The 26,809-nt window shown below is 46.0% G+C and overlaps 1 protein-coding gene across 3 annotated transcripts in view; it reads right to left on the bottom strand.

Annotated features, from left to right (window-relative positions):
* MTURN (maturin, neural progenitor differentiation regulator homolog) overlaps window positions 1-26,465 on the bottom strand; it is a 36,720-nt gene extending 10,255 nt beyond the window's left edge. The window contains exons 1-3 of one of the 3 annotated variants that reach the window (XM_059847301.1): window positions 26,270-26,465; window positions 20,526-20,648; window positions 14,205-14,359 (exon numbers count right to left, since the gene is read on the bottom strand). In XM_059847301.1, coding sequence (XP_059703284.1) covers window positions 14,249-14,359; window positions 20,526-20,648; window positions 26,270-26,431 — 396 coding nt within the window. In that variant the 5' untranslated portion in view covers window positions 26,432-26,465 and the 3' untranslated portion in view covers window positions 14,205-14,248. Of the gene's footprint in view, window positions 1-6,601; window positions 14,360-20,525; window positions 20,649-26,269 lie in introns of those variants that run through there. The other 2 variants (XM_059847292.1, XM_059847310.1) reach the window with 2 other exon arrangements.
* Window positions 26,466-26,809: the final 344 nt, after the last annotated feature.

Consider the following 26,809-nt stretch of genomic DNA (forward strand, 5'->3'; position numbering starts at 1 on the left):
CTTCTTACACTGGCGTAGGAGGGAGCAGGCATGCTGAAGGATGTGGAGTTATGCCAGGGTGCTTGCCTTGGCACACACAGCATGGCTGTGCCACCTCTGCACAGGAACACTGGCTCACAGAGCTATGGCTCACCCAGCTGACGACTCCAGCAGGGTTTGGTCAGCACGTGGCTCCTCACCTGAGCCTTTGCTTTGATGTGCACTGTCCAGTTCTCCTGGATCACAGCCAGGTTATTCAAGGTCCATCCCTGCTGTCTGTCCTCTGAGGCACCTCTAGAAGTCATGGACACATGCCAGGGCAGCATGACAGGGGACTCCATGACCCAGAAAATCCTGAAGATGAATAGAAAAGGCAACACCAAAACATTCTTTGGAGTTCTCTATGCAGCCATAAAGCAAGTGTTTAGATGGACAAAAAGAGCAGGAGCTGGATGAAAACCAGCTCTAAGATTCATTGATTAAGCTGAAGAGGAAACTGAGATTTTACTCTTTTAGTAAACCACTGAGCTACATCAGTAAAATCAGCTTTAACTATGTATTTTCACACAGATTTCACAACTTAACAAGTTTATCAATAAACAAACCCAGTGGCATTCTTAATATCTCGAGTGCTATCTTGCCAGGAGGTCAGAGCCACTGCAGAGGAACTAAGCTGGTCCTGCCCAATCTATTCCCAAAGACTGAAAATCCAGTGAGGTGTCCCCAGTAACAGCCTACCTGCAGACCTGGGATACTTTAATTCCCTGCACTTTGTCACAAAACATGTATTTATTTAAGAAATAAAGAAGATTCTTGCCTTTGGAGTTGAGATACTTAGAGGTGTTTTCCAACTTTAGTGATTCTATAATTCTTTGATTCTGTGATTTTATCACATGGAGTTGAAGGAATGCAGTCAATCACAGCAGAGGAGGGGAACTAAACCAGACTTTTGTCTTCAAACATAAAACAGGTCATCAGATCAAGTTGTTTCCTCCCCACATAGGGTTTTCTTCCATGGATCAGTCAGTCCAGATTCACATGGAGTCTCTCATATGGTACCAACAGGATATGAAAGAGAAAAAAGCCACACTGCAGATCTGGCAAGTCAGCCTCTGCAAGCCCTGTTTGCCACCTCACCTTCTCTTGCCCTCCAAGACTGATGGGGACTTTGCAAAATCGGCTGGCTGTGGTTTGGTGAGCCACATTCCTGCTCCCACATTCCCTGCCCTGGATACCATTTGCTGCAGTAGTATCAGCAACAGCAGACAGGAGCAGGGAAGAGGACAGAGGGCCTTTCAAAGGATACTTGAAAGAAATGCCCACCTTAGCTAGGAGGGGCTGTGCTGTTCATCAGAAAGGCTGTGAACTGTGACCTGTTTGGGGGGCGACAGAGGAGGTGTCAGTAGAGATGTGACTCTGAGCAAGGTTGTCTGTTCAGAAGCACATGCCCACCATCTCCATCACCAGGATAGCTAATATGAACATTGGTTATTTCATTAGTCTTCTTCTTCTTGGAAGTTCTACTCCTCTGCCATTACAGCTAATGAACCCTTTTTATGAGATATTGGGAATGCAGATTGAGACTGTTTAAGTACCACTGCTGGAAAAGAGTGCATGCATTCTGAGAAATGACAGGTACGTGACAGGCACTGACTGGAAGATTCACTCTGCCAAGCAGTGGCTACACAGGCAAAGGAGAGCAGGGGTTCAGGGACGTGCAAGACCGCATGAGCTGCCCATCAGACATGCTGGCTTCAGTGGCAGTAGTCAGAAGCATGCTATTCACATCTTCTGTATGATTTGCTTTAGTGTCTCAATGTCTGATACAAAACAGCAAGCATCAGGCCACTGCAGATGACTGTATGGCTAAACTTGGTCACTTTGCTTTGATTGTAGTAACTCTCAGCATCATCGTCCCATTAAGCAGCCTGTAGGCCTGAGCAGGTCCCTTCTCCATGGGTAAGGCTTGCCATACAGCATACAAACAGCTCTGTTGCAGGGCCAGTGGGAGGGAGGAGACTTTATTAGGAGGAAAAGCATGACTTTTATTGTTCTGAAAGAACAGGTGGTGGTGAAATGTGTGATAACGTACAAGTTCATGCAAATGGATGTGGTGACAAGCTGCACCAAGGGTGCAGAGGACTTTAGCCTCAGAACTGCAGCAGTGCCTCTCTCACAGAGCAGCAAATAGCCCTGTCTGTTCAGTGTGGTGGCTGGCTGGGTGTGGAGCACTGTGGCAGCAGGACAGCACATAGTCATAAGGATTTGGGGTCCTGCCAATGCTCTTTTTGCAAAGGTTGAAGAAGCTGAGTGACAAGGGAAGAGGCTAGAGGTTGGCTGCAGCTCCTGGAGCAGATCAGGGGCACAGCACCTCACTGGGGACTGGTGAGGAGAAAGAAGAGGGGCAGTGGCTGCTGTTCATTTCTGGGGTTCCACACTGAAGACTTTTCTTCTCTCCAGAAACACTCCAGTTTTGAGATGTTATCTCCACCACTTCTTATGTGTTTCTGAATACTCTTTAGTGGTGTATCTGGCAGTGTTGGGTAAAAGGCTGGACTCAATGATTAATTAGAGGCCTTTTTGAACTTTAATGGTTCTAACCCAGAGATTCTAACCCAAGTCTATCCCCAGTTTCCCTCTTGAGCTCTTTTATGTGCTGATGGACAAAAGCCTTTGTTGATCTGCTGCTGCAATGCAATCTATCTTTTAGCAGGGATGCTGCATGAGGCCTGTTACCTACTAGGTTGCTCATCTGTGCCTGGAAGGGTTCAGGGAGTGCTGATAAACCCTGGTTAATGATCACATTACCACTTCTGCAGGTAGTGCCCTCCCTTTTTTTGGATGACATAACAAAAAAAACTGTACATTGACAAAATCTAAATGAATTTAGCAAGAGCCTTGCTCTGGTGATGCCCACAAAGATGCCTCCTGCTGTCCTGCAGAACTGGAAAAACACACACTCATACACTGGTCCTGATGCACAGTTGGAGAGGTCTCAGCAAACATTTAATTATCCCACTTCATATCTGCAGCTCATGGATTGGTGCATCCATAAAACTGTCATGCCCCCACGCCCAGATATTTTGTGATGGCAAGAAAAGGTCCACAGTCTGTGCTTTGTAATTTAGGTTTTGCATAAATAATTTTATTGCAGCCTGCTACACTGACTTCAGAAGGCTCAAAAAACAGAGCTGAATTCATCAAGGTCAAGGCATTCACTTTCCATAGCCAGAGGCATATGGAGGCAGAGATATGTGACCAGCACCTGGTTGACCACCCTAGGCACTGCAGCCAAGAGGGTCATTGACAGCTGGGTGACACATCAGCAGCCTTTGTCATGAGATTATGTGAGCTGGGCACAAACTCACATGCTCAGTCAGCTCCCAGAGCTGCCACTCCCCATGGCTGCTACATGACTCACAGGCAGCTCAAAACCTTCCCTGATAAGGGGTGTGCAGAAACAAAAAGCGATACAGTAAACAGGGAGTAATAGGATAATAAAAAAGAAAAACCTTCAAGAAGAGCCAAAACAAAATTTTCCAAACTTTTATTAACCAAACCAGGCAGTGTGGAGGCATAAATCTGGCACTGATTTTCTGTGTTAATCGCTGCATTTCTAGCACTGTGTGTCCCCAGAACCAAGACTGCCAGTATCTGCTCTTCACTAGAGCTGAGCATATGATCCTTAAGGATGCAGACAAAAATGGAGAGCTGTGCTTGGAGGGTTTCCAGCTAAAATATAGGGAAAAGGGCAGCCATAGACTTGAGTATGCTGACCAGGAGAAAAGCTGGGGAGAAAGAGGCATATTTTGCCAACTGCACTCCCAGTTACTTAGCCTGCAGCTGTAGCTGGGGCGAGGGTGAGCAGTGTGTAGGGTGAATGCAAACTCACATCCACTCAAGGTAACTCATTTTCTCATTACTGAGAAATGTGCTGCACATGTTGGCAGTGTCCTGCAGGCACTGGTTTCAGGTCTCCCCTGACAGGGCTGCTTGCTGCAAGGCAAAGACATGGAATAGCATGGACAACGTCCGTGCTGACTGGACGTGGAATGACTGTGACCTGCTTGTCAGCCTCAAGTCATTTCAATGCAGCAGAGATTGGCTCCCTTACACTGCCATTCCAACCCCAGAAGCAGAAAAAGTCCAGGGAAAACTCAGATCCACCTCCAGTCCTGGGCTGGGGTGGCAGGTAGAAAGAGTGCCTGCATGAAGTAGGCTGGGACTGCAAGGACCTGTGCAAACAGAGGTAACATCTGGTCAGCAGCTGCAGAGTGGCTGAGGCCAGCGTGGCACGCTGCACACAGGTGAACACTGAGAGCAGAGCAGTGTGACCAGCAGCCACACCACTGCAGCACTGCAGTGCACATACACAGGCATGGCTGGGGAAGAGCTTGCTCTGCTGGGACAGTGCTTCTGCTGCTGTACAGTCCAGCTGTGATCCCAGAAGGAATGGGTACCATTGGAGCCAAGAGGTGTAGGCACCAGCTTCCACCGGCCCATGCAGCTTTGACAATGCTGGCACGCATCCTCCAGCTGCTTCTCCCCTTTGCTTCAGGTTTTCAACCTGTCTCTCTGCATAGGAAAAGTCTGTCTCCAAAGCAGGACTTCCTGTCCCACGAGCTGATTCTTTTCTTCCCCAGCCTGATCCCTTCTCCAGCAACAGTCGAAATTGTCAGAGAGAACAAGCAGGGTCTCACAGGGCAGCAGCAAACTTCCTTTCATCAATCCTGCTAAGTTACCATCAGCTAGAGCTCTTTCAAAATGTAGGCTCTGCTGACCTCTAGGGGACTGCTACAAACCCAAAACCATAAAGGCTTCAAAGCTCGTGGCACGTTACAGCCCTTCTTCACAGGCTCCTCAGGAGCCCTGCAGTGGGGATAACACAGCTGACACAACCCACTCCTGGTCTCTTTAGCGCTACGAGGAGCTGTAAATAAAACCCCGGCTCCAACACTGGCTCTTCCATCTCACCCTGATGGCAGCAATAGCTCAAGAATTACCTGCTATCAGACTGCCTCATGTAATTGCTGCTTTTCAGGATGGAGAAGCATGCTGGGAGTTCAGAGCTTTCAGTATCAGTTTGTCTAATGAAAGGTGTAAGAGCCTTGCCTTGGTGTCACAAGTACAGCACTACTTGGTGAAAACCATGGATGCATATACCTAGGTATTGGAAATGAAGTTAAATGTGCTTTTTTATGGCATTTCATCACTCAGTAAACAAGTGGTAGAATCAAGAACCTTGTCACAGAGTAGAGGGAACCTGAAGAAAACCTAAAATCTGTTGTGCTCCTTCAAACAGCACATGGTGCTGCCAAGGGCAGTAACAGCATTTCCCAGCTGACTGAGGACAGCTGTGGTGGGGAACAGAGCATTAGGCAGGTGCCAACAGAGACAGCACATGCGTACCTCTAATGGGCCTGCTCTTGATACAAAGCCAAAGCCCATCACAGCCCTAGAGTTTCTTATTTCTTGATCCAGGGAAGGTGTGACATGACATAACTTTGGAGAGCTGGAGTGTGGACAGACTTGAGCTGGGAAAAAAACCTGTGCACATGGCAGTGCCCCTAGCTGCAGCCACCACCTTGTAGGGCAGATCCCCACCACAGCAGGACAGATGGCTGTCCCTGGGCTGAGGTCCATGTTAACAGACAGCTGATGTCTAAACCATTTAAATTCACTTGACCTTCTGACACAGGCAGAAGCTCATCCAGCAGAGCTGAGAGGGCAACAGGCTCCAAGCAGCTAAAGAGGTTCTTGGGAACAGCACTGCTTCTGCAAGAGCAGCTGTACCTGTAGCCAGAGCCCAACTGTCCCAGTGGCTTCCGCCACATTCAAAGGTGTCTCAAGAGGCTGTAGGGCCTGTGCTGTTGGGATCGTGCTCCAATACGAGGGAGGCAGTCCTGGCAGACACTCCACCAGCCACAGGAATGACTTCATAGGCAGCACTTGGGGCTCTGGGCACACCAGTGGACATGTAATTAGTGTGCTCCTACTCAGCGCTCATGCCCTGGGAAGTGCCAAAATACATGGCAAAAATACAAGGCAAGTGCTAAGGTAAAGCACTTCCTCTTCCACAGGCTGGAAGATGTCAACCCACAGAGACTCATGACAAAAGGTAACAACTGACTTGACTCTTACAACTAAATCAGGGTGAGAAGATGTCAAAGTGGCAATTAAGAGTGAAGTGTTTAAAGGAAAGAGACAAATTATTTGAACAGAATCACCATTTTCATTGCAGCATTGTTACATGTCTCTTAATCAGAACAGATGTCTCCCTATTCTGTACAAAACAGAAAAGGACCTGCGAGGTCTGAAATACTGGCTCATACACAAATACTACCACCAATTCCTGGCTTCTGACAGCAAATCCACTGCCTCAGACTGTGCCAACCAAACCACCTGATGATTCTGGATCCATCAGGGCTGGCTTTGTAGTGCCCAAAGCTCAGATGACATCATTTTCTCCTCCTTACACCTATAAACACTCTCTTACCTCACCATGCACCAGCAGTGCCCGTGAAAGTCAAGCCTGTGCCACATGCATTGTATGTGTTTTAGCCCCCTCAGATTCACAACTGAGTTGATTTTGCTCACAGAGAAAAGACACCATCAGTCATCAGAGTTTGGTAAGCTCTTTAATGGGAAGCTCATGGTGTAATGACACTGTTGGATTTGACACCTTGGTGGTGGACGAGGAAGGAGGATCAGAAGGTATGCAATGCTCCACTGTGGGCTTACAGCTTTGAAAGTGCTGAACAAAAGGGCAACTTCTTTTGCTGACTCCTTTCACAGCTTAATAGTCCCAAAGACAGAGAGGTCTTCCAGCCAGAAAAATGGTGGAAACCATACCAAAGACAGCCTTGGCACAGCATGGCACAACATGATTTCTCCTTGGTGTGTTGAGGGCTGACTAGTCCCTGCATTAGTAAAGGAAAACTTGACAAAAGAATTGCATTTTTTGAAATCCAGAGCTGACACTTCTACCACCCCTGAAGATGAAAGCTTCCTTTACCTGCAGTGTTACCACAGATCTTTGCCTACATGAGCAACAGCATGTTGGAACAGAAAGGGAATTTCAAAGTTCCATGTATTTTACATGAAACCAGTAAGGTTCATTATAGTCAGCAATAACTAGTTCAAAGAAGTTTGGGGTTTTTTTCTTGTAGACAAATGAAGGCCCTTTTTGTTAATCTGTATTTTTTTTATGTCCAAGCTCGTACTGACAGTGCAGTGCTACGCAGCTTTGTAAAAACTGGGGCTTGCAATAATGCAATGTGCCTTTAGGGGCTGTCTTTCTTCAAAAAAAATCAGCAATGAGAAAAAAGTCAAACACAGATAATGTAAAAGACAATTTGGCTCACTAAACCAGCAAATGTGGTTAAGCGAAGAAGTTTCCTCTGCCCACCTGCCACAGACATCAGACACCAACAGTGCAATTAAGTTTTGGAAGTCAAATAAAACCCCAAAGTGACAGGGTCTGCTTTCTAAGGACCAAATTTGAGGACTCTATTTAAATATCTGCATTGGAAGTGATGTCCCCTGAGCCTTCAGCTCCGTGGTTACCCTGCAAGGACGACATCAAGTCCAGCCTGTTACAGGGTCTAGGAGTTGCTGCCCTGAGTCACTCCTGCCTGGCTCTCACACAAAGCTTTCCCAGCTGCAGCTGTCTGCAGAAACAGGCTGCTGGGGAGAAGGGGAGGTCCTGCCAGAATTAAACACATAAAACAAAGCATTTGCCTCTGCTCAGCAATTTACAGAAAGGGGCATCCAGCTAATGCCCCTGAAGGGATCCTTCCCAATTTCCTATGTCTTCTGGCCAGACCGAAAACAGCCAGCAGAGAAAGAGACCTCCCAGTGACCAAGGCAACAAGACAAGTCTCGTTTTCTGGATGTCCAACCTGGAGCGTCTCAATGGGTTATGATTTTCAGAGACTGGATTATCTGGCTAGACATAACAGCCTGTGAAAAGATACTGGGTTTGGCACATGAATGACTGCTGTCTTTTGCACAACCCCTGTCTGGCATGGACCACTCATGGGTCCTCAAGGGATAACACATCTCCCATGCCAACTCATCCCCCTGTACAGAAAGGACAGTGTGACTCACACTGTGCTGAACTGCAGCTCCACTGAGGCACCTGGCTTCAAGCTGTGGGATGTAAGAAGGGATGTCTCTCCTTCTTCCTATGCTTCCCTTCTTCTGGGAGTAAGAACTTCTGAGAAGAACAGAATGGTAAGGACAGACAGGAGGCAAGTATGGACACAGGATAAGGATGCAACCTTACCTCCTGCTACTGCTAAAGCTAACACTGAGTAAAACAACCATAGATATCAGCCCTGGATCCCAGACAAAGATCAGGAAAAATGCTGAAAGAGGCTGGGAATATGTCCTGAATGGCAGCTTTCCAAAACAATGTCCACAATGTTATTGCAATTGTTTTTAATCTCACAGTCTCATGTCCCACCCCACAAAGGGGTAAAAGACAGGGACCTACTCAGCAATGTTGCAGCAGAAACTGCTCCCTGCTTCCCCCAGCCACCACTGCACATCTTCCATGGGTCACAGCGACAGGATGCAGCAGGTGACATGCATGTCACTGATGCAGGCAAACTGACTATGGCTATTCCCAGAAGAAGCGGCATTCTTACACGCATGAGACTTTCAAAGGTACAGCACTATGCATGGAGGGAAATTGCTGGGAAAAGAGCTGGGAGCAGGGCAGGAGGTGGAGCTGAAGTCTGGCAGGGGTTCAGGTCATCATGCTCAGGGGTGAGTTATTCCCCCCATTTCTGTGAGATAACACTCTCACAAATTTTTTTCTCTCATAGCAAGTCCTTTTAAAAAGATGTTACTATGCACCTAAAAAAAGGAGATTCCTGCACCCTGACTGCTGCTCCTACCAACTCACACAATATCGTAATGCTGGAGAAGAGGAATAGGCTTTTCAATTTGCCTTCTCTATCCCTTCCTCCCTCAACCATCTCAATGCATTAATCAGGCAGGACACTAACAGGAAAACACTACTGAGCTCAAGGCCTCAGTAGTGTCCAGAGGAGCTTTTTCATAAACTGCATGATCATGCGTGATCATCAATACGCAGATACCTGACAGGATGGCTTTGGCTGTCTCAGAAATATCAGCATCTCTCTTTCTGAAGGGGCTTAGCTCATTCTGGCCCCTGCACTTGTCATAGTTCTGAAATCTGCCTCTCCATCTGGCAGATGGAAATCCCATGTATTTCTCATCACCCAAGCAGCGCTCTGCTTACTACATTCATGCAACTCATATTCAGAAGCACTAGTTCTGCAAGAGGCTCTGCTCTCCGTATTTATATTTAGTTAGAGCATGAAATGCCTATGAGAAAGGCCAAGGGAAAGGGGAAACCCTTCTGTGTCCTTTCATTACTGGTTTGCTCTGAGGATAGGCCATGATAATGCATATCTCTGTTCACCCACAGACCTAAAGCGCTATATACACAGCTGGACAAATAATACTAACAGTCCCTTTCAGAAAAGGCTTAAGGTAGGACTTCCAAAGGAGTTATCTGTTAAATTTTCTGGAGGCCTGCATGCATAACTGAAGCCTGCCCTGAATTCTCAGAGTCTGAGACCCACCTAAAGCTCCAGGCAAGGCAATGGCAGAGATACAAACCCACATCTCACTGAGTACCCAGGTTTGCAAGCATTTGTGCATGTGTTGGCAAATCTTGTGCCTCAGTCTGACAGCCTAGTCACAGGGTCATGCTACCCCTGACTAATTACTGAATGGCTACTAATGGCAATATGTGTTAGGAGGAAGGGAAAAATAAAATACAAATGAAATACAAATACATGTTGTAATACAAACAAACCAGCTCCACACCTCTCGCATCATTTGGCAAGTATGGAAAAGTAACTCAGTAATACAGAAATGTATTTGGTCAAAGTAAGGAATCAATATTTTTTTGATAAAATACATTCTATATTAATGCTCATTCACATTTATTACATGTAAATTAAATCTTCTATGTATAAAATTTCAGTTTATTCTCAGTGCTGCCTGGTCATGCTTCAGTTCAGCAGCAAGGCTCAACATATTCAGCTCCTAGTGAAGTGAGAGGAAATGAGAGTGCTCAGCTTTCTGCAGCACCAAACCTCCTCACACATCCCCTGGTCCTGCAGGTCCTGCCTGAACAAAATCTCCCTGCCTTCAATGGGAGTTTTGCAGGGGAGAGTGCTGCAGAAGGGCTGGCTGTCCAGCACTTGCAGTCTGTGCGGAAGTCACTCAAATGGCACATGACATTCCAAAGAAAAAGTGAGTTAGTGAATACAGAAAATAATAATAACATATCTACATAATTTACAGCATTGTTTGCTTGCAACTGTACTAGTGCTCAACTGCTCATTAACAATTCCATCAATATGCAGGGAAAGGGAGCAGAGTGCAGTACACATTACAACCTGCATGCAGTCACAAGCACTGAATCTTAGTCTTTCCTCATTTCATGAATTCCTGCCTATCCTGCTGCCACCAGCGCCCAGTTCCCACTGAGCCTTGTGGAGTCAATCCCTCACAGCATTTAGGCCAGTCCACATCTCTGCCACAGGCCCCTGACACCGTGCAAGGCATATTTAGCAGCAGGCCCTCAGCTACTACCCATGTCCACCCTGCACCCTCCCCTCTGCTGTGCCAGCACTCTGTGCAGCCACACGCTGAGCCAGGTTGTGGGACCAATCCAGCTGGAAGCCTGCCTGTCTGTAAAAGGCAGAGGGCTGTGTCCCAGTCAGGCCAGGCTGGCTGCCCAGCTCACTGTGCAGGTGTGTGTGGGGTGCCTGCACCTGCACATTGGTGCCAGCCACCTGCCCCTCAAACAAATGGGTGAAGTGCCCAGCAAACCTAAACACCAGGACTTTGGCTCCTGCTGTTCAGGTTTGCTGGCTTGCACTACAGTAGAGCAAAGGAAAGTCAGCCCCATAAGATCTACTTGTGTGAGCCACAACACAAGGGTTGGATGCTATGGAGAGATTGCTTCTTCCAAGGGAAGGCTCTGCTTAAGGTTGTAGCATCTGCCCTTGCTGGAGAGGAAAGAAAAATTTAGGGGCTTAAAGCAGGGGTGGAAACCACTGGTCTTACACTTTATTTCAGTAAGCAAAAAGCCTATTGCTGCTATACAGTGTTATACAGTGAACTGCCACAGTTCTCACATCACTAGTCCATAGAAAAGGTGCTGCAACTACCATGTCTATGCCTGCATGCTGAAAGAATGTACAAAGTTGCATTAAGCTCTGGTTTTCTTCCACTTTTTTTTTTTTTTTTTTTTTTTAATATTCTTAGACTCTGACTTTTACAGTGTTGCAGACACTTCTGTGCAGACTCCGGTAACGCACATCATCCCAGTTATGGAAGATCTTTGCCTCCGACGGAAAAATCATGTGCTATGCGTCTCTCAAATCATCATAAATGTAAACCATCAAGAAAACTTGCTCTCTTTAGTAACCCTGGAAAAAGAGTCTTTAAAAAATCTATTGAAAAGGAAACATCATTAACAACAGGGTTTTCAAAATGATGCGAGTTATTTATAGGAATTGTCCAAGCATTTTCTCTTTGCTCACTCTTTGCTTTTATAAAGCTAATTCTGTATAAAAGGGCTTTTGAAGCGTGTGACCATCATTTTACAACATTTAAAAAACTGGAAAAAAAGGAGTAAATTTAGAAACATCGTTCTTGATTGTGGAAAACAGCTGTATTACAACAGAATTACCTTTGCTTCTTATATTTTCAGTACAAAAGGCAAGTAAATAAAGAGACCCTGCATCTTCACAGTCTGGCACTCATCCAAGTGACTTGGAACTATGTAAAACAGGTAAAAAGTATGAGGGGTCATCTTCATACTAAGGGCCTCGCCAAGCCCCTTAGGGAGCAAGTCCCCTGATAAGTAAAACCTCACTAGATATCAGCTGAAGCAGTATTTTAGCTCCCCTCCAATAAGGTGTACATGCCCAGACTTGCTCAAAGGCCCAGGAAGAGGTCCAGCATAATTTTAAGAGCCAGGTGCTGGTTGATACCCTTATGGCTTCAGGGTTAAGTTGCATTCAAGTTGCGCTCAAGGAAGATTCTGGAAAATACAGGCCTGTCAGTCTCACTTCAGTTCCCAGTAAAATAGTGGAAAATATTATTCTGGAAGGTATATAAAAACACCTGGAGTACAATTCAGTCACTAGTCACAGCCAGCTTGGCTTCATGAAGGCAAAGTCCTGCTTGTCAAACCTGACTTCCTTTTATGACAGGGTAATCCACCTGGCTGATCAAGGGAAGCAAGTTGATGTCATATATTTGGAGTTCAGTAAAGTTTTTGATACTCTATCAAAAGTATCCTTCTGACCAAAATGTCCAGCACACAGCTGGATAACCATGTCATGGGATGGGTTCATAGGCTGGGCACAAAGGGTTACAGTGAATGGGGTGACACCAGACTGGTGATCTGTCACCAGTGGGGTTCCATAGGACTCCATCCTTGGCCCTGTGCTCTTCAACATCTCATTAACAACCAGGACACAGGACTTGAAGGAATACTAAGTTTGCTGATGACACTAAATTGGGAGGAGCTGCCAACTCTAGAGGGCAGAGAGACCTTGACAAATTAGAGAGATGGGCAATCACCAACTGTGTGAAGTTTAGCAGGGGCAAGTGCTGGATTCTGCACCTGGGACAGGACAACCCTGGCTGTGTGTAAAGAGTGGGGAATGAGAGGCTGGAGAGCAGCACTGTGGAAAGGGACCTGGGAGTCCTGACTGATGGCAAGTCGAATGTGAGTCAGCAGTGCCCTGGCAGCCAGGAGGGCCAAGCGTGTCCTGGGGGGCATCAGGGATAGCATGGCCAGCCAGGCAAGGGAGGGGACTGTCCTGCTCCGCTCTGCTCTGCACTGGGGCGGCCTCACCTTAAGTGCTGGGGGCAGTTTTGGGAGCCACAATGTAAAGAAGACATTTAACTATTAGAGAGTGTCCAGAGGAGGACAACAAGGATGGTAAAGGGTCTGGAAGGGAAGCCTGGTGAGGAATGGCTGAGGTCACTTGGTTTGTTCAGCCTGAAGGAGACTGAGAGGAGACCTCATTGTGGTCTTCAGCATCCTCAGGAGGGGACGAGGAGGGGAAGCTACACGTCTCTTCACTCTCATGACCAGGGACAGGACCCAAGAGAATGGCCTGAAACTGTCAGTGGCGGTTTAGGTTGGTTATCAGGAAAGGTTCCTCACCCAGAGGGTGGCTGGGCACTGGAACAGGCTCCCCAGAGAAGTGGTCACAGCACAAACCTGACAGAGTTCAAGAAGTGTTTGGACAACGTTCTCAGGCACATGATTTGACTCTTAGGGTGCCCTGCGCAGGGCCAAGAGTTGGACTTGAGGATCCTGATGGGTGTCTTCCAACTCAGCATATTCTATGATTCCATTATTCTAATGCACAATGCCACAAGGTTTGAGTAATAATTTGGCAGTGTATCAAAACCAGCAAAGCTTAAAGTTAGTTGTCATGCAGAAGTGGGATAGGCAACAGCTATTTTTCACTTGATTTGTAAGAAAGCAGCACTTGCCTTTGGATCACATGGTGTCGAAGTACCAGGGCTGGTTATAATGTGTGCTGCTGGTGCCAGTTATTCCCAGGTATTAATTCAGCACTTGGAAACTCAGGTGTCAGTGAGATGATATCAATATGTCTGACACCCCCTGGATTTCCTACATCCCATTATTTTTGTTAAGCCTTCGAATGCACTTCTGCAGCACCAACCACTACTAAACTACTGTTTTTCAGGAGAAGTCTCTCCACGTTTGGTACTTTGTCAAAAACCTATAGCTGTTGAACTAAAAAGAAAAGCGCAGGTGGTGTTTGCTCTCTGCGCTGGTTTCCTTGGAAAGGTCACGGGTGAGGACTTGGCACCCTCCCCACACGCCTCCTACATTCTCAGTACTCTACATTCATGTCAGCAAACACTACTCTCGAACACAAATCGAAGAGACAAGTCAGCGACAAAACTACTTCTAGACTGATAATGGCAGAATGCTACCAAGACAATTCCATAGAAAACCCACTGAAGCAGGAGCAAAATTCAGGTCACTTCTTAGCAAAGCTCATCACAGATTATTATTTTTTTTTTAAAACCATTTTTTGTAAAACTTTTATCTTGGCAGCCAGATATCCCCTTGTGATGTGCTAATTCAAACAGGCTAATGTGGGACCACCTGACCCCACCTGGTACCAAAGGCTTCCAAATTTTTTTATAGCTTCTCAGAAAATCACTGCTGACTGACACCCATCTGTTGGTGATCGGCTTCTGGCTCCTCTTCTTCCACATCTGCGTTATATTCTTCAAATGCATCATCATCAACATCTGGAAGCCCAAGTAACTACAAAGAAGAGAAAATACTGTGTAACAGTGAATTACCCACTCGTGCAGCTTTGCTGCAAATCTTCACACAAATCCTATGAGCACTTAAAAACCTCAAACCCTGGAATAACAGCACTGCATACTGATCTTGACTCTCTTTCTCTCCCTCCTGGGATAAAGAAAGATTTGAAAATGCATCCTCACACCAAATTAAGCGCTCAGAGACCGGAAGACAAATAAAACCAAAACAAAGCACTCGCAAAAAGCTTCACATTCTTCCCTGAGGTCACATTATGAATTGTTGAGTGTTTAGACTTGGCAGTGGTTTGACTTCAGAAAGAACCATGATAATACTGTGGCAGTAGTTGTCTTGGTTTAAGCTTGTTTTTCATCAGCCCTATAAAAGCAAAGGAGAAAACATCCTCATGAAGGACTGCCTAGTGTGGAATAGGCAAGGAGTCCCTAAAAGCCCAAAGAACCCGTCATGTCAAATGCTCTTCTTGAAGCCTTCACTCCATCACACCAGATAAAGTCTTGCCTGCTGTGTGAAGCCCTTGCAGTAAGAATTACTGTGTATTCCACTGAAATGCTGTCCCTTTAAACTTCTGCTAATTAGATTTGGGCTTGCAAGGAATTGCCAGTCCATCTTGCTTGGACAATGTTTGGATGCCTCCACCTGATGGCTCTGACCACTGCAATGTCACCTCTTCAGTACAGGAAGAAGAGCAGACAGCCATGTTTGAACTTCTCCCCTCTCCCTCAAAAGGTTGCCACACCAACAGAAGTCAGGAAGACAGATAAACCAAATAACAGTTAAAATAAAGCATCTGATGTAGAAATCTCAGATTCCACCACTAACAGCTATTAATAGCCACAAAGCAAAATCATAGGCCCAGCATTACTGAGAATACCATGTATTTTGCTTGCCAGGGCTGGAAGAGCAGCACAGATGCATGTAACACCCTCTTTGGAGAGTGATGCAGCTGTTAGCTCTTGAAAGAGGCAAAGCCGAGAAAAATCGTGAGGAGGGTGACACTCTTTAGGTGAGAGCATGGAAATGAGAAGGTTGCAATGAGGCAGATTTTCAGGGACTTAAACTAATTCAGTCTGTGATCGACATTCAAAACTATTCAGTGGACATAAATACAAGGCACAGAATTAGCTTCTGGGAGCAATGAAGCTTGTATTCCTCACTGTCACTGGGAGAAAATCAGAGTTTTGTTACAGGCTTTCTTTGGCAGGGAATTGGAAGGAGAATTTGCTGACTAAATCCCCTCCTTCACATTTTAAAAATACTTATGGAGAGACCCCAAATGGAAAATGTTTTTGTTTTCCGAGCAGAACAAGGTAATTTTTCCTCGGCAAACATCTTTTTCAAATCAAATGCTTTACTGAACATGAACTTCTCAGTTCATTTTCAGGATGTGGGAGTTTAATTTTGTGTTGAAGCTAAAATTAAAATACTCAATTTTCAAAAGGCAAAATTAAGGACTCTTTCTAGATCTTCTTATACACCACTATTATTTTTGATAAACTAATCTGGTATATTCAAATTAGATGTGAGTCTTGTACTCCTGTTTGTATCACCTGGCAGAAAGAGTTTTGATTGCATTTTTTTTCCCCACCTCTGGTCATAATTCTTCTTTGATTTGTAAGGAAATGAGTCACATGAATCTTAATTTATGGGATACTGTACTGCAAAATTAGCATGGAAAACACAGCATGCACCACAAGAACTCCAAACATGCACAATCCCAAAGGATGGGGAGTACATCCTGCTTTTCACACATCCCCTCTCTCTTTGCCATCAGGAAATCCAGCTCCTCTTCCCCCGGAGCAGTGTAAATCAGAGGGAGTAGTGTAAATCAGAGTGATGTTGTAGACTTTAGTGGTTTTACAGAGGAAGAATAGGGGTGGGGTGGGATGGGATTCTTCTCCCAGGGAGATGCAGTTTTATTCTCTTGCAAACACTTTATGACCCTCCAAGCCACCAAGGACCTCAACCATGCAGGTCTTGCTTTTAGGTGTCATATCCTGTTGCTTCCTACAGGATTATGGTGGCCCCTCACTGCTGTTAACCCCTTACTGCTCACTGGACTGCAGTGACAAATCAGCCCACACCTTCAACCTATGAAGGGAGGATCAGGGTCCAAAGTGCAGGGAGCTCTACAAGCATTGGGACAAAACAGAAGGAGGATATACAAAAGGTAAGGACAAAGTAAGATGATAAAGATGGCCTGGGCTGATCCTAGATTGACTCCCTTATCTTCTTTCCCACACACAATTTTCTGCTTCTAGTCCATAGCTGCTATGTATTTTGAAGTATCAGCTATGCTGCTGGCTTGAAAGGTCTTAACTGCAGAGGAAAACAAGGAGAAAAGACATAAAATAGAAAAGTATCATAGAAAGAGAGAGCTGATTCATCAGCAGAAAAGCCAAGGCAAACAAAACTGCCAGGCAGGGACGCATGGCTAGGAGGAGGTCAGGGGCATGGTGAGGAGGAAAGAAGGGAGAGTAACAACCAGCAGCATTGCCTGAATGACAGCTATTTATTTCTGCTGGCCAAACTACCCATCTGGAGGTAAAGGAGAGGTCATGGGACATGCACGAATTCATGAATAAGGAATAAATGGCTTTTACACCGCAGACTCTCTACTTCAGATGTAGGCTTTCCAGGCTGAAGATGAGCTCAGTGTAGGACCCCTGGAATCTGATGCTGAATTGTATGACTCATGCCTTGGTTTCCTGCAAACTTTGCCAGTTGGTGTGATGTCCTTCAGGCATTTCTTATATTTGTCTTTCTTAACCCTTTCAAAGTGCCCTGATTTTACAAATAACCTCACAGTTACGAACAGAAGCAGAGCGACACCATCTCCTACCAAAAGCTGGCACACAAGCACCCTGAAAAAGAAACCATGTACAAGACTGAGCTTTAGCAGTCCATGTGATGCTACACTAGAGATAACCCAGTTCTGTTGAATCCCTATGGGAAGGACTACGTCTCCAGACAGATATGCTTGAAAGCACCAGCATGGGCACCTCCTAGCACCAGAGCATGGCACCTCTGACACCAGAGAAACCAAAACACAGAAGGAGATGGGATGCTCTGAGGCAAATAATAGTATTTGAGCCCAGTGCTATTGGTTGATATCATGTACCTTTGTGGTGTCTGTCACTTCTGGATGCTCCCTGAAGAAGTGGATAATAAGACAAATTACAATGTTTTGTGGAAACCGATCCAGGAATGCGGTAATGGGTAGAGACAAAATGCTCCTCACCACCTTCAGTAAAGAAACACCTTGAGAGGTGTGGATAGTTGCAGGCAAACCAGCACTTTTTAAAAGCCTCATCTAATTAAATATCCTGCTTGGCACTGTGTTTAGGCACATAAAACATTAGGGAGAGATGCCTGAGAACAGTGAGGGACAGTGAGCAGACCTAGATCACCCTCATTGCCTTCTATGCCCAAGGAAGACTGGTGAGCAGAGGGAATTCTCTGTCTCTCACTGAGAGGGATGCCAGCTGCTGGGCATTCATATTCTCACTGTCTCCAAAACAGGGCCCAGCTGCATGAGAAGCCACTCCACAGCCCCAGGGAAAGCTCATGAAGACAGGGCTGTTATCATGAATGTGCAGAGCAGGGCTGAGCTGAGTTACCAGAAAAAGTTGGTTTTGGAGCCCTCAGTTATGGGAAGGCAGATGCTCATGCTGTGCAAAATGGCATGGAAAGCTGCAGATGCACTGCCACTGTTTTCTTCTAAATATTCCCCTTCAAAGGACTCCAACAAAGAATTTCAGAACTGTCTAATAATCACAGATGTCTACCGGGAATACCAAAATGGAGAAGACTTTCAGAAGGTGCTTTACAGTGCTTAGCAAGAACCTGCTAAAAACCTGGTCCCCAGTGCCCCAGACTGAGAGCCAGACCCACCAGATACTTCAGAAAAGCTCAGTCTGACCTTCAGCTGCAGTTTCTTCCTGAACAGCCATTTTTCAAACCGGAGTTTGTCAGACTGGTCTCTGTCAGCTGATTTGCTGGGATAGAGGAGAAGAAATGCCCTGCAAATGCACTGTTGCCTTGAAGCTGACAGCAAGGTGGTCTCATTAGTAAATGGGTCCAGTTCAGAAAGGACAGGAGACACTATGAAGTGATGCCAAAGAAATCATTTCCCAATCTCAAAGAAAAGTGGTTTTGTTCTGGGAAAGGCCTGAGGGTACAAAGTACTGTTTCCATACATCTACTGTAACACCATTCAATTTTTAAAATCTTTCCTCCCATGTATGTGTTATTTTTAATAGTTACTATTAGGAAAAAATGTCGATACATTCCTTAATTAGACTTGTCTACACACAGCCATACCTCAAATGATAAACCCTTACACTGATGCAAATCTCTTAATATTTGGTGAAAGGAGAATCTGAGAAACTTAATATCTGTGGTACAACCACGAGAAAATGAAGAGGCACTTGATTACAGTCTGAAACAGGTTTCTGGCAACTGAGGACACCATTTTAGTGCAAACAAAAGCAAAATGAAATTCAACAGCTAGGAAGCAAAACTAGAAAAATGCAGATTGTAATGAAAGAGTTATTCAAAGCACTGTAACTAGCCATGAGAAGAAAAAGTGCCCAGCAGTGTTCTATCCTGTAAGTCACCTGAAGACTACATCAAGAGCCGGTGTCTTTGGACAAGACACATTCTAGTTCAACCTCATTTTATATGGTCAGCTGTGGGAATCATGAGGTGAAATGTGATGTATTAATGAAGAGCTCAGGATATATGAGCATAATGGTTCCTCTTGTTTTCAACCTTTTTATTCTGAAGAGTATCTCAACTTGCTTTGACTGAAGTCAATTTCTCAGTAACTTAAGTTATGCTGGAATAAATGTGGTTTAAATGAAATAAGTAATCTGCACCAATTTAATTAAGTTTTCTTTAAGTTCTCCTTAGTTAAACCAATGGAAGTTCCTCATCAAAGCCACAGCTTCCCTGAGCAGGAGAAGACAGCTATGAAGATCTAAGAGCCCAATATTGTTCCGGAAAACATAATTATATTTTTTGCATGTTTTCACAATTACAAGCAGCTGTAGTGACAGATCAGATTTCCAGCCCTTTCTAAGAAAAGTGTGCATCTGTTCTATTTATTTCTAGCCTCTCAAAGGATTCTTTAAAACGATGCTCTTTTATGTAGACCAGCTGTGGTGATCTGTGCAAGGGTGTAACACAGGGAGGGCCAGTGTTTTCATATTGGTGCTCCAGGCCCTCCCTTTCATGCTAAATACTTGGGATACATTTCCAGTCTTCTCAACTAGTCAGCCAGAAAAAGACAGGAGGGAGAATTTGAGTAAAAAAACATCCGTTGGTGAACTTTCTCATGGACATGACAGGAAAATGGCTCTGGCTACAAACCTTCCCCTGCTTTGCACCAAGCCCTTAGCCAGCCATAAACATGCAAAAGGAGTATTTGGCAGAAATGAAGGACAACAGCTAGCCTAAGACACCTCACCCTGATGAAATCCTGGCTTTGGCACAAATCTTAGTGCTAAACAGGGATGGAGAAAGCTGAAGAGCAGCAAAAGAGTAAAATACAGGCCCCTTCCCCACAAAACCCAGCTTCTCTTCCAACTTCTTCTCAAGCAGTGACCAAACCAGTGTGTGCAAATACCAAGTGGCAACCATCCTAATAGCAAAATCTGCATCACTTGGGGGAAAAAACCCGCAATCATAAAATAAACGATCCTGAGGAGAGACCGCACTTCCAGTTTCCCAGAGGTTTACTCTTGCTGTTCATATCCTTGCAAAACTCTCCAATTCCAGTGCCAGGAAACAACTCTGCCACAAAGTCCCGTGGTGCTGACTCGTATCCCGTTCCTTGGAGTCAGAGCTGTATCAGCAGGATGCAAGCCCCTGCCCACTGCCACCAGCTGACACATCAGTTGGCCTGCCATCCTGCACAGGAATCTCATCCTCTCAAGCACAGAGATGGAAATAAAAAGGCAGCTGACTTCCAAGAAACAATTTCCAATTGCCTGATGCTAGCTTATGTGCTAACACTCCTGTACCCAGGCAGCTAAATGGAGATGTAAATCTCTGGAGAAGAAAAAACAGCTTGCTCTATCCAGTGCTCTCCTATTAAAAGTCACAACTAACTGTCAATGTTTAGAAGGGCAAAAAAAGCACTTACAGGTCTGAAGGATTTGAAGACTTTTTCCAATATTTCATGGAGCGTCTTTTTCCCACAGGAGGAGATGTAGTCCTGTGCAAGCTGCAGGAAAGGTAAGCAGTCCTCACTTTCGCTCCACACGTGCTGAAATCCAACAGCAACACAAGAAAGGAAAGGCATTAACAGGAATTCACGCCAATGTTTCCATGTGATTTTATAGGGTGACATGTTGAAAACATGTGCCAAAGTACACTGAGCCTCCTGCAGTTCAGACCCGCCCTGGGGACAGGCATTGCAGGCTCTTTTAGAAGCCATGTTTCTGAGGAGGAACCTGGATTTTATTAACATGATGCATCAGAAAACAGGGAAGTCAATCCAGAAGCAGAAATGCCTCATGGTTGCACCAGCCATGAAGTGTACACGCACTTGGCGCACACACATTTTACCTATAAAGGTGCTTTTGTTCAACATCAGCCCTGCTCAGACCTGAAGTCGTGTTGGATTTTCTCTTTTTCTGCATCATCTGCTGCAGTGAAGCCCTCAGGAAGAGCTAAAGCATCTCTTTGTCTTCTGGCATTAGTGCAAATATGATGCGACCCTGGAGGTGGAATTTGATGTGTAATTCTCTCGATGCAGAAGAAAAGATGCAAAATCTGCCTGCAGGCTAGACACAGAGCCAAGGAGAGATGTTTGGGCACTCACAGCATCCTGGCACTTTGAGGCTCCCACCCTGTTTTGAGAATTACTCCTCCTGAACACAATCTTCTCTTCCCAGGCAGGCACATTTAAACCCACTTGAGATCCTGGTTCCCCAGCCTTACACTCAAAGCCTCTCAAAACTGATGTTTATTCTGCTGCTAGGAGGCTGTTTGAAACAGAGATGGCAAGCAACAGAGGGAGCACCCAGACAACAATGCTTCCTGTGCCCAAGGGCACAAGCTAATGCATCATCTTAAACACCTTCTGTTTGAAAACTTGGTGCATGGGACTGTCTTAGGCAGCCTGCTACACAGAGAAGTGCAATACTGCCAAACTGGTTTCAGACTCTTGTACCTCTCTTTTTGCACAGCAGCTCTTTTCCCCAGAGTGCCTTTTTACTTGCTATAAACAGCAGGTTATGCTTAAACAAGGAAGATGAGGATCTTTCCAAAGCTTAACTAACATTCAGGGAAAGACTCAAAACGACAGATGTTTCAATCCCTAGCATAAGACTTGCATATTGCCTTCCTCTTCAGCAGTGAGTGCCTGCCAGAGACACAGTTTTGTATTTAATGAAAGAAAACAGTACTTAACATCACCTGAACTGCTCCTTTAAGATAAAACCTGTAACTGCTTTGCTATGAACCTCACTTGACCTACATTTTCTTTGCTGCTAGTTGCACTTTACAAGCATAAACATAGCGAAATGTTTTGTTATGAAAAGAACCCTGCATTACTGAGTAGGTTCTGCTCTTTCCATATAACCAGAGTCATGTCTTAACCATTCTGGCAATAAAAATAAGTTCTTTACAGTCTTGCCAGCTCTCAAACGCACCTACCACAAGTCTCATGATGCTTCATGCCATCTTAAGAGTCATAAGCCTTGTAATCCTATAAATATACAACTAAATCTCAGCTTCCGTTTACAACAAAAACAAAAAAAAAAAAGCAGAAAAAAAGTCTGCACTTTGTGATTCCTATGGCCTAAAAAGGCAGAACGTACATGAAGTGAACCGAAATGAGCCCTCTTCAAAACACCAAATGAACACTTCCAAATCACATTTTTAAAACAGCCTTTGGAGAAGGTTTTGGAGGTCTGGCCCATGATTTCTTCATACTTGGGGTTAGCAATAACTGTTTAGTTACTCCTAAACTTCAGAGCTGAATGTTGCAGCTTGGCAATTCCTGGCTCGTGCCAAGCCTATTGCAATTGTTTATATATATAAAACAATTATGACTGCTGAGATCCTCATTCTTGTTTAAATTGTGGTTTCTTTTGACTACCAGAGCTATACACAGGAGCTTCCACATAAATGAAAATCAGGCCCTGCCCTTTAATAAATCATTGCTGGTTCGTTCCCTAGGGCAAGTTAACCCCGTGTTGTCCTATCATGTTTTTACAATCTCTTTTCAATCTGCACCACATTTTAGACACCAGTGTGAATTCATCAGCAGTAGGCAGAGGAAGATGACCTAACACAAGAGGAAAACCTAAGAGAATAACCTGATCACTGAGTTTTTGAGGAGATTAGTTTGCATAGCATCCTAGGACAATTAGCAAGTAACAATTCCAAAAATCTCCCCATCTGCAGAGGATTTAAAATGTTGACTGTAGCAACAAATGCATTATGAAAAGTTTCATGCGCCATTAGTGCACACATCTCATTCGGAAATGGGCTGATTTAATCTTCTCCCTCAAAAACCTCAACCATAATAAAGATCAGGGCTGTGATGCCTGTCGGTTCAGCTGCATCTACAGCTCTCTATGGTGCTTCAGTGCTGCACCCAGGCAGTGCAGGAACCCTCTCAGCACTGACTCACCCATTTCCAGAGGAATCTGCAAAAGGAATTTTCGGCCTTTCAAAATAAAAACAAACGGAATTTCAGGATTCAGCTCCTGCTTAGTAAGTTCAGTAAGGCTGCATAAACAGAGATGCTTTTCCTGGAAAACCCGATGCCTGAGAACTTCTCTGCAGTGGAGAAGGTGGGCGCTGGCAAACTGGTGGAGCACAGTGCTTGTTTGTGGCTGTGCAATTAAAAAAATATTAACTCCATCATCAGAGTATTTGTTTTCCAAGCTTGCCCAGTTTTGCTCACTGTTGCTTTGTGTCACTACAAAAGAACACAGCCACTAATTTCCACCTAAGATCATGGTTGAATTATTTAGTTCAGCATCCACACACAGCACATAGCTGAGGAAATCAATAGGGTTGTATCTGGAGAGGTTTGCTTTCCCTCACACCTTTAGATGACTCAGTGTAGCTGGATGACAGAATCACTTGCTGGCCCACCTTTTTCTAAGCAGCCCACTTGTTGTGCATGACAGCAAAACTTTTTATTTATGGGGATAATTTGACTTGCATAAAATATTCAGACCCGCTGACTCTTTTCTGAAATATTTTCAGGAAATCTTGCAGCAATATGGCATCATATTTTTATTTATTTCCTGAAATATTTTCAGGAAATCTTGCAGCAAGATGGCATCATATTTTTATTTATTTTTATATTTATTTTATTTAGTTACTTTGAATACCAGTAATAACATGACATGGTGACAAAACAAATGACAGACTGTAAGGAATAGCATCACAACCCTCACTCTCCTTGATTATGGCTACCCAAGTCAAATTAATTTCTTGAGAACCTCAGGATCATCAGCAGCTGAATAGTACATTGTTCAGCTATCTAAAATGCTGATTTGGAGTTTCAGTGTCCAGGTGGTACTGAAAATGCCAATAAGCGTCTACATGGCTCTCCTGCATCTCCAGCATGTTAAAAGCCTAGCCTAAAGATATCTTTTCAGGAAATGAAAGTATCAGGTTGTTATGATCTGGGATCTCTGATGTTAGACAAAATTCAGTGTTTTTCTCCCCCAGACTGCATCTTGGCAACCTTTCCAAGTTTTATTCCTCTCCTCTTTCCTTTTAAGTTCATCATGCTCATCATTTCCTCCTTACAAGTGGGTTATCATGGAATTCTCTGGCACCTCCTACATAGCTTTTTAAGTCGCATCATTATGAAATTGAAATGACGACGTAAAGAAAGAACAAGAATACCAGGCATCAGATGTTTATTAAATGTGAGGCTCCTTTATAAGAGGCACAGGGTGCAAGAAGGCTGTGAAGTGTGTCACTGTGAGTTCTGTTTATATTTACTCACTTTCACACTCCACACTGTGTTAAAGGAGCCATGCAACAAGGCTTTAAAGCGCAAATGATAATCAGTCCCTTGGCTTGTATTAAGTCTCCTTAAAATAAACTTTAGCCTGTGATTGCACACAGAAAGTAAAGTTATAATCTGGAACATTTTAAAAAAAAAGGAAAGTGACTGCAAAAAACCAAGATAATCAAGCTGGGAGCAGAAATTAATTCCCACAGTGCACTAGGAGAAGGAAACAGGATGCTGGAGAATCTAATCATTAGTGGGTCTTAATCATATTAAAGAAACACCATCTCTTTAAAGAAAAAGAATTAAGAATGACACCTGTCTGCCTGTCTTAAAAGTATTAGCATTACAAAAAGTGCCTCAACTAATAAGGCTAGAAAAGACAGAAGAAAACGTCATTTCTAGTTTTCCACTGCTTATGTTCCAGATTTGACAGGAGTTGGCCCTTTGCTCCATTTTACTAGTGGTAACTCTGGGCAGAGAGTTCTTCCCACACCAACTCTGGAATGAAAATATTTTCAAAAAAAACAAAGGGAAAATGTGATTTCAAATTAAAAAAAAAAAAGAAAAAAAAAAAAAGGCCAGCATTGCAGCATTGGAAGAGGATCTGGCCCTTTCTGGGTACAGGCATCTCCAAAGAGAAATGAGCACTGGGGTCTGACAGGCTCAGAGGTGCTGGGAAGACAGATGTGCAGAGCTATTCCCACAGAGGACTCAGAGAATCCACATCCTGAGATACCCCACTGCTACATCTGAACGTCTCACAAATCCCTGAACAGATGCATAACTAAACTCCAGACATCTTCTTTCATAATTCAGCATGACCATCTACTCGACACAATAAATAAATAAATGTCCTGCTCGCTGGGATCTGTGCTCCTGGAGAAGTCACTGCTCTTTGTTTCCACAGACCCATCTGTCAAATGGGCTCACTCTCCACTTACCTGTTGGAAAGGGAATTAGCGAACATTTGTCAAGCAAGTGGAGGGATGAAACTTGCTTCGTGAATGGAAGAACCTACAACATTCCTACAATAATGGTGCTAGGAGCTGTTTTGTTAAAATAAGCAAACCAAAATCCTTTCATTGAAGTTAACTGGCACTTGGCAGCTTACAAACCCCGTGGCGAGGCGCCGCTTTTCCGTGACTCCTCCTGCACTTCTGCTCACCACCGAGAGGGTTTGGCAGAGGGGAAAAGCACCCCCCGACCCTTCCCAAAGACAGGGCTTGTGGTGCCGGAGCCCTTTCCCCACAAACTCGGCGCTGAACTCCGCGAGGGGCGGCGGGGCGGGGGCGCCCGGCCGGGCACCTGCACGGATCCCGCGGCGGGCCCGGGGAGCAGCGGGGGCGGGGGGGGGCGCGGCCCTCCTGTCATCCTGACTCCATTTTATTCCTGCCCATTCTCCATTTGCCGTGACAGCCCTGCCAGTCCACCCGTCCCCGCGCTGTGCCCCAGCCCCGGCACCCTGGGAGGATGGAGGAGCCGCGGGGGAAAGCGGCAGCTGCAACCCCCGCGGGGCGCGGGGCAGGCTGGGGGGACCGCACCGTTCCTCTCCGCCCGCCCAGAGCCCGCAGCCACCCCGGGCCGGATGATGGGGAAGAGAGGGGGGTGGGGGTGTCCCTGCCCGCGGGGCCGCCCCCCACCGGCAGCGGACTCCATTTTGCAGATTGTGGGAGGATCCCCCCGGCCCCGCCGCCCTCCATCACCGCATCCCTCCCTCCCGGGCACAGCCCCGTCCTCCGCCCCCCCCGGCGCTCCCCCTCGGGTGCTCCCACCGGGCTCCGGGGATCCGCACGGACGGAGCGTCCCCGAGGGGCGCGAGGGCTCCCCGCGCGGCCACGCAGACGCGCGGGGTGTGCCCCGCACGCCCGTGACCCCCGATCCCCTCACGGGGCACTCACGAAATTGTCGCCGCAGGCGGCCTCCGGGCAGAGCACGTAGAAGGAGACGCCGGGCTCGGCGTAGAAGTCCATGCGCCGCTCCGTCTCCTCGGCGGCGATGAGCTGGAAGGGCGTGCGGGCGCACCATCGCTCCGCCGCCTCCGCCAGCGCCTCGAAAGCCATCGCCGACCCCGCCGCCGCCGCCGCCGCCGCCTCCCGCCCGCGTCCCCCGCGCCGCCCGCGCCTCGCGCCGCCCCTCGCCCGCCCCGCGCGCCGCCCCTCCCGCCCCCCGCGCCGCGCCTCGCGACCCGCGCGCGGCTCCCGGCACCGGCCCCGCTGGAATTCGCCGCAGACAATTGACTCGACGCCTTCTGGCAACTTGGGGGAGAGGGGAAATAAAAAAAAAAAAAAAAAAAAGGAAAGCCCTACGCATGAAGGCTCTGTCGGCGAGACCGTGCCTCGCCTCGCCGCTTCCCATCCCTCATCCCTGGAACTGGGCCGGAATGTCGACAGCACCCATTGTGCGGGGCACAGGGATACCCCTGCTCTGGGTTCCGTGGG

This window comes from Haemorhous mexicanus, chromosome 1 (genome assembly GCF_027477595.1).
Source record: "Haemorhous mexicanus isolate bHaeMex1 chromosome 1, bHaeMex1.pri, whole genome shotgun sequence".
Classification (NCBI taxonomy): Eukaryota; Metazoa; Chordata; class Aves; order Passeriformes; family Fringillidae; genus Haemorhous; species Haemorhous mexicanus.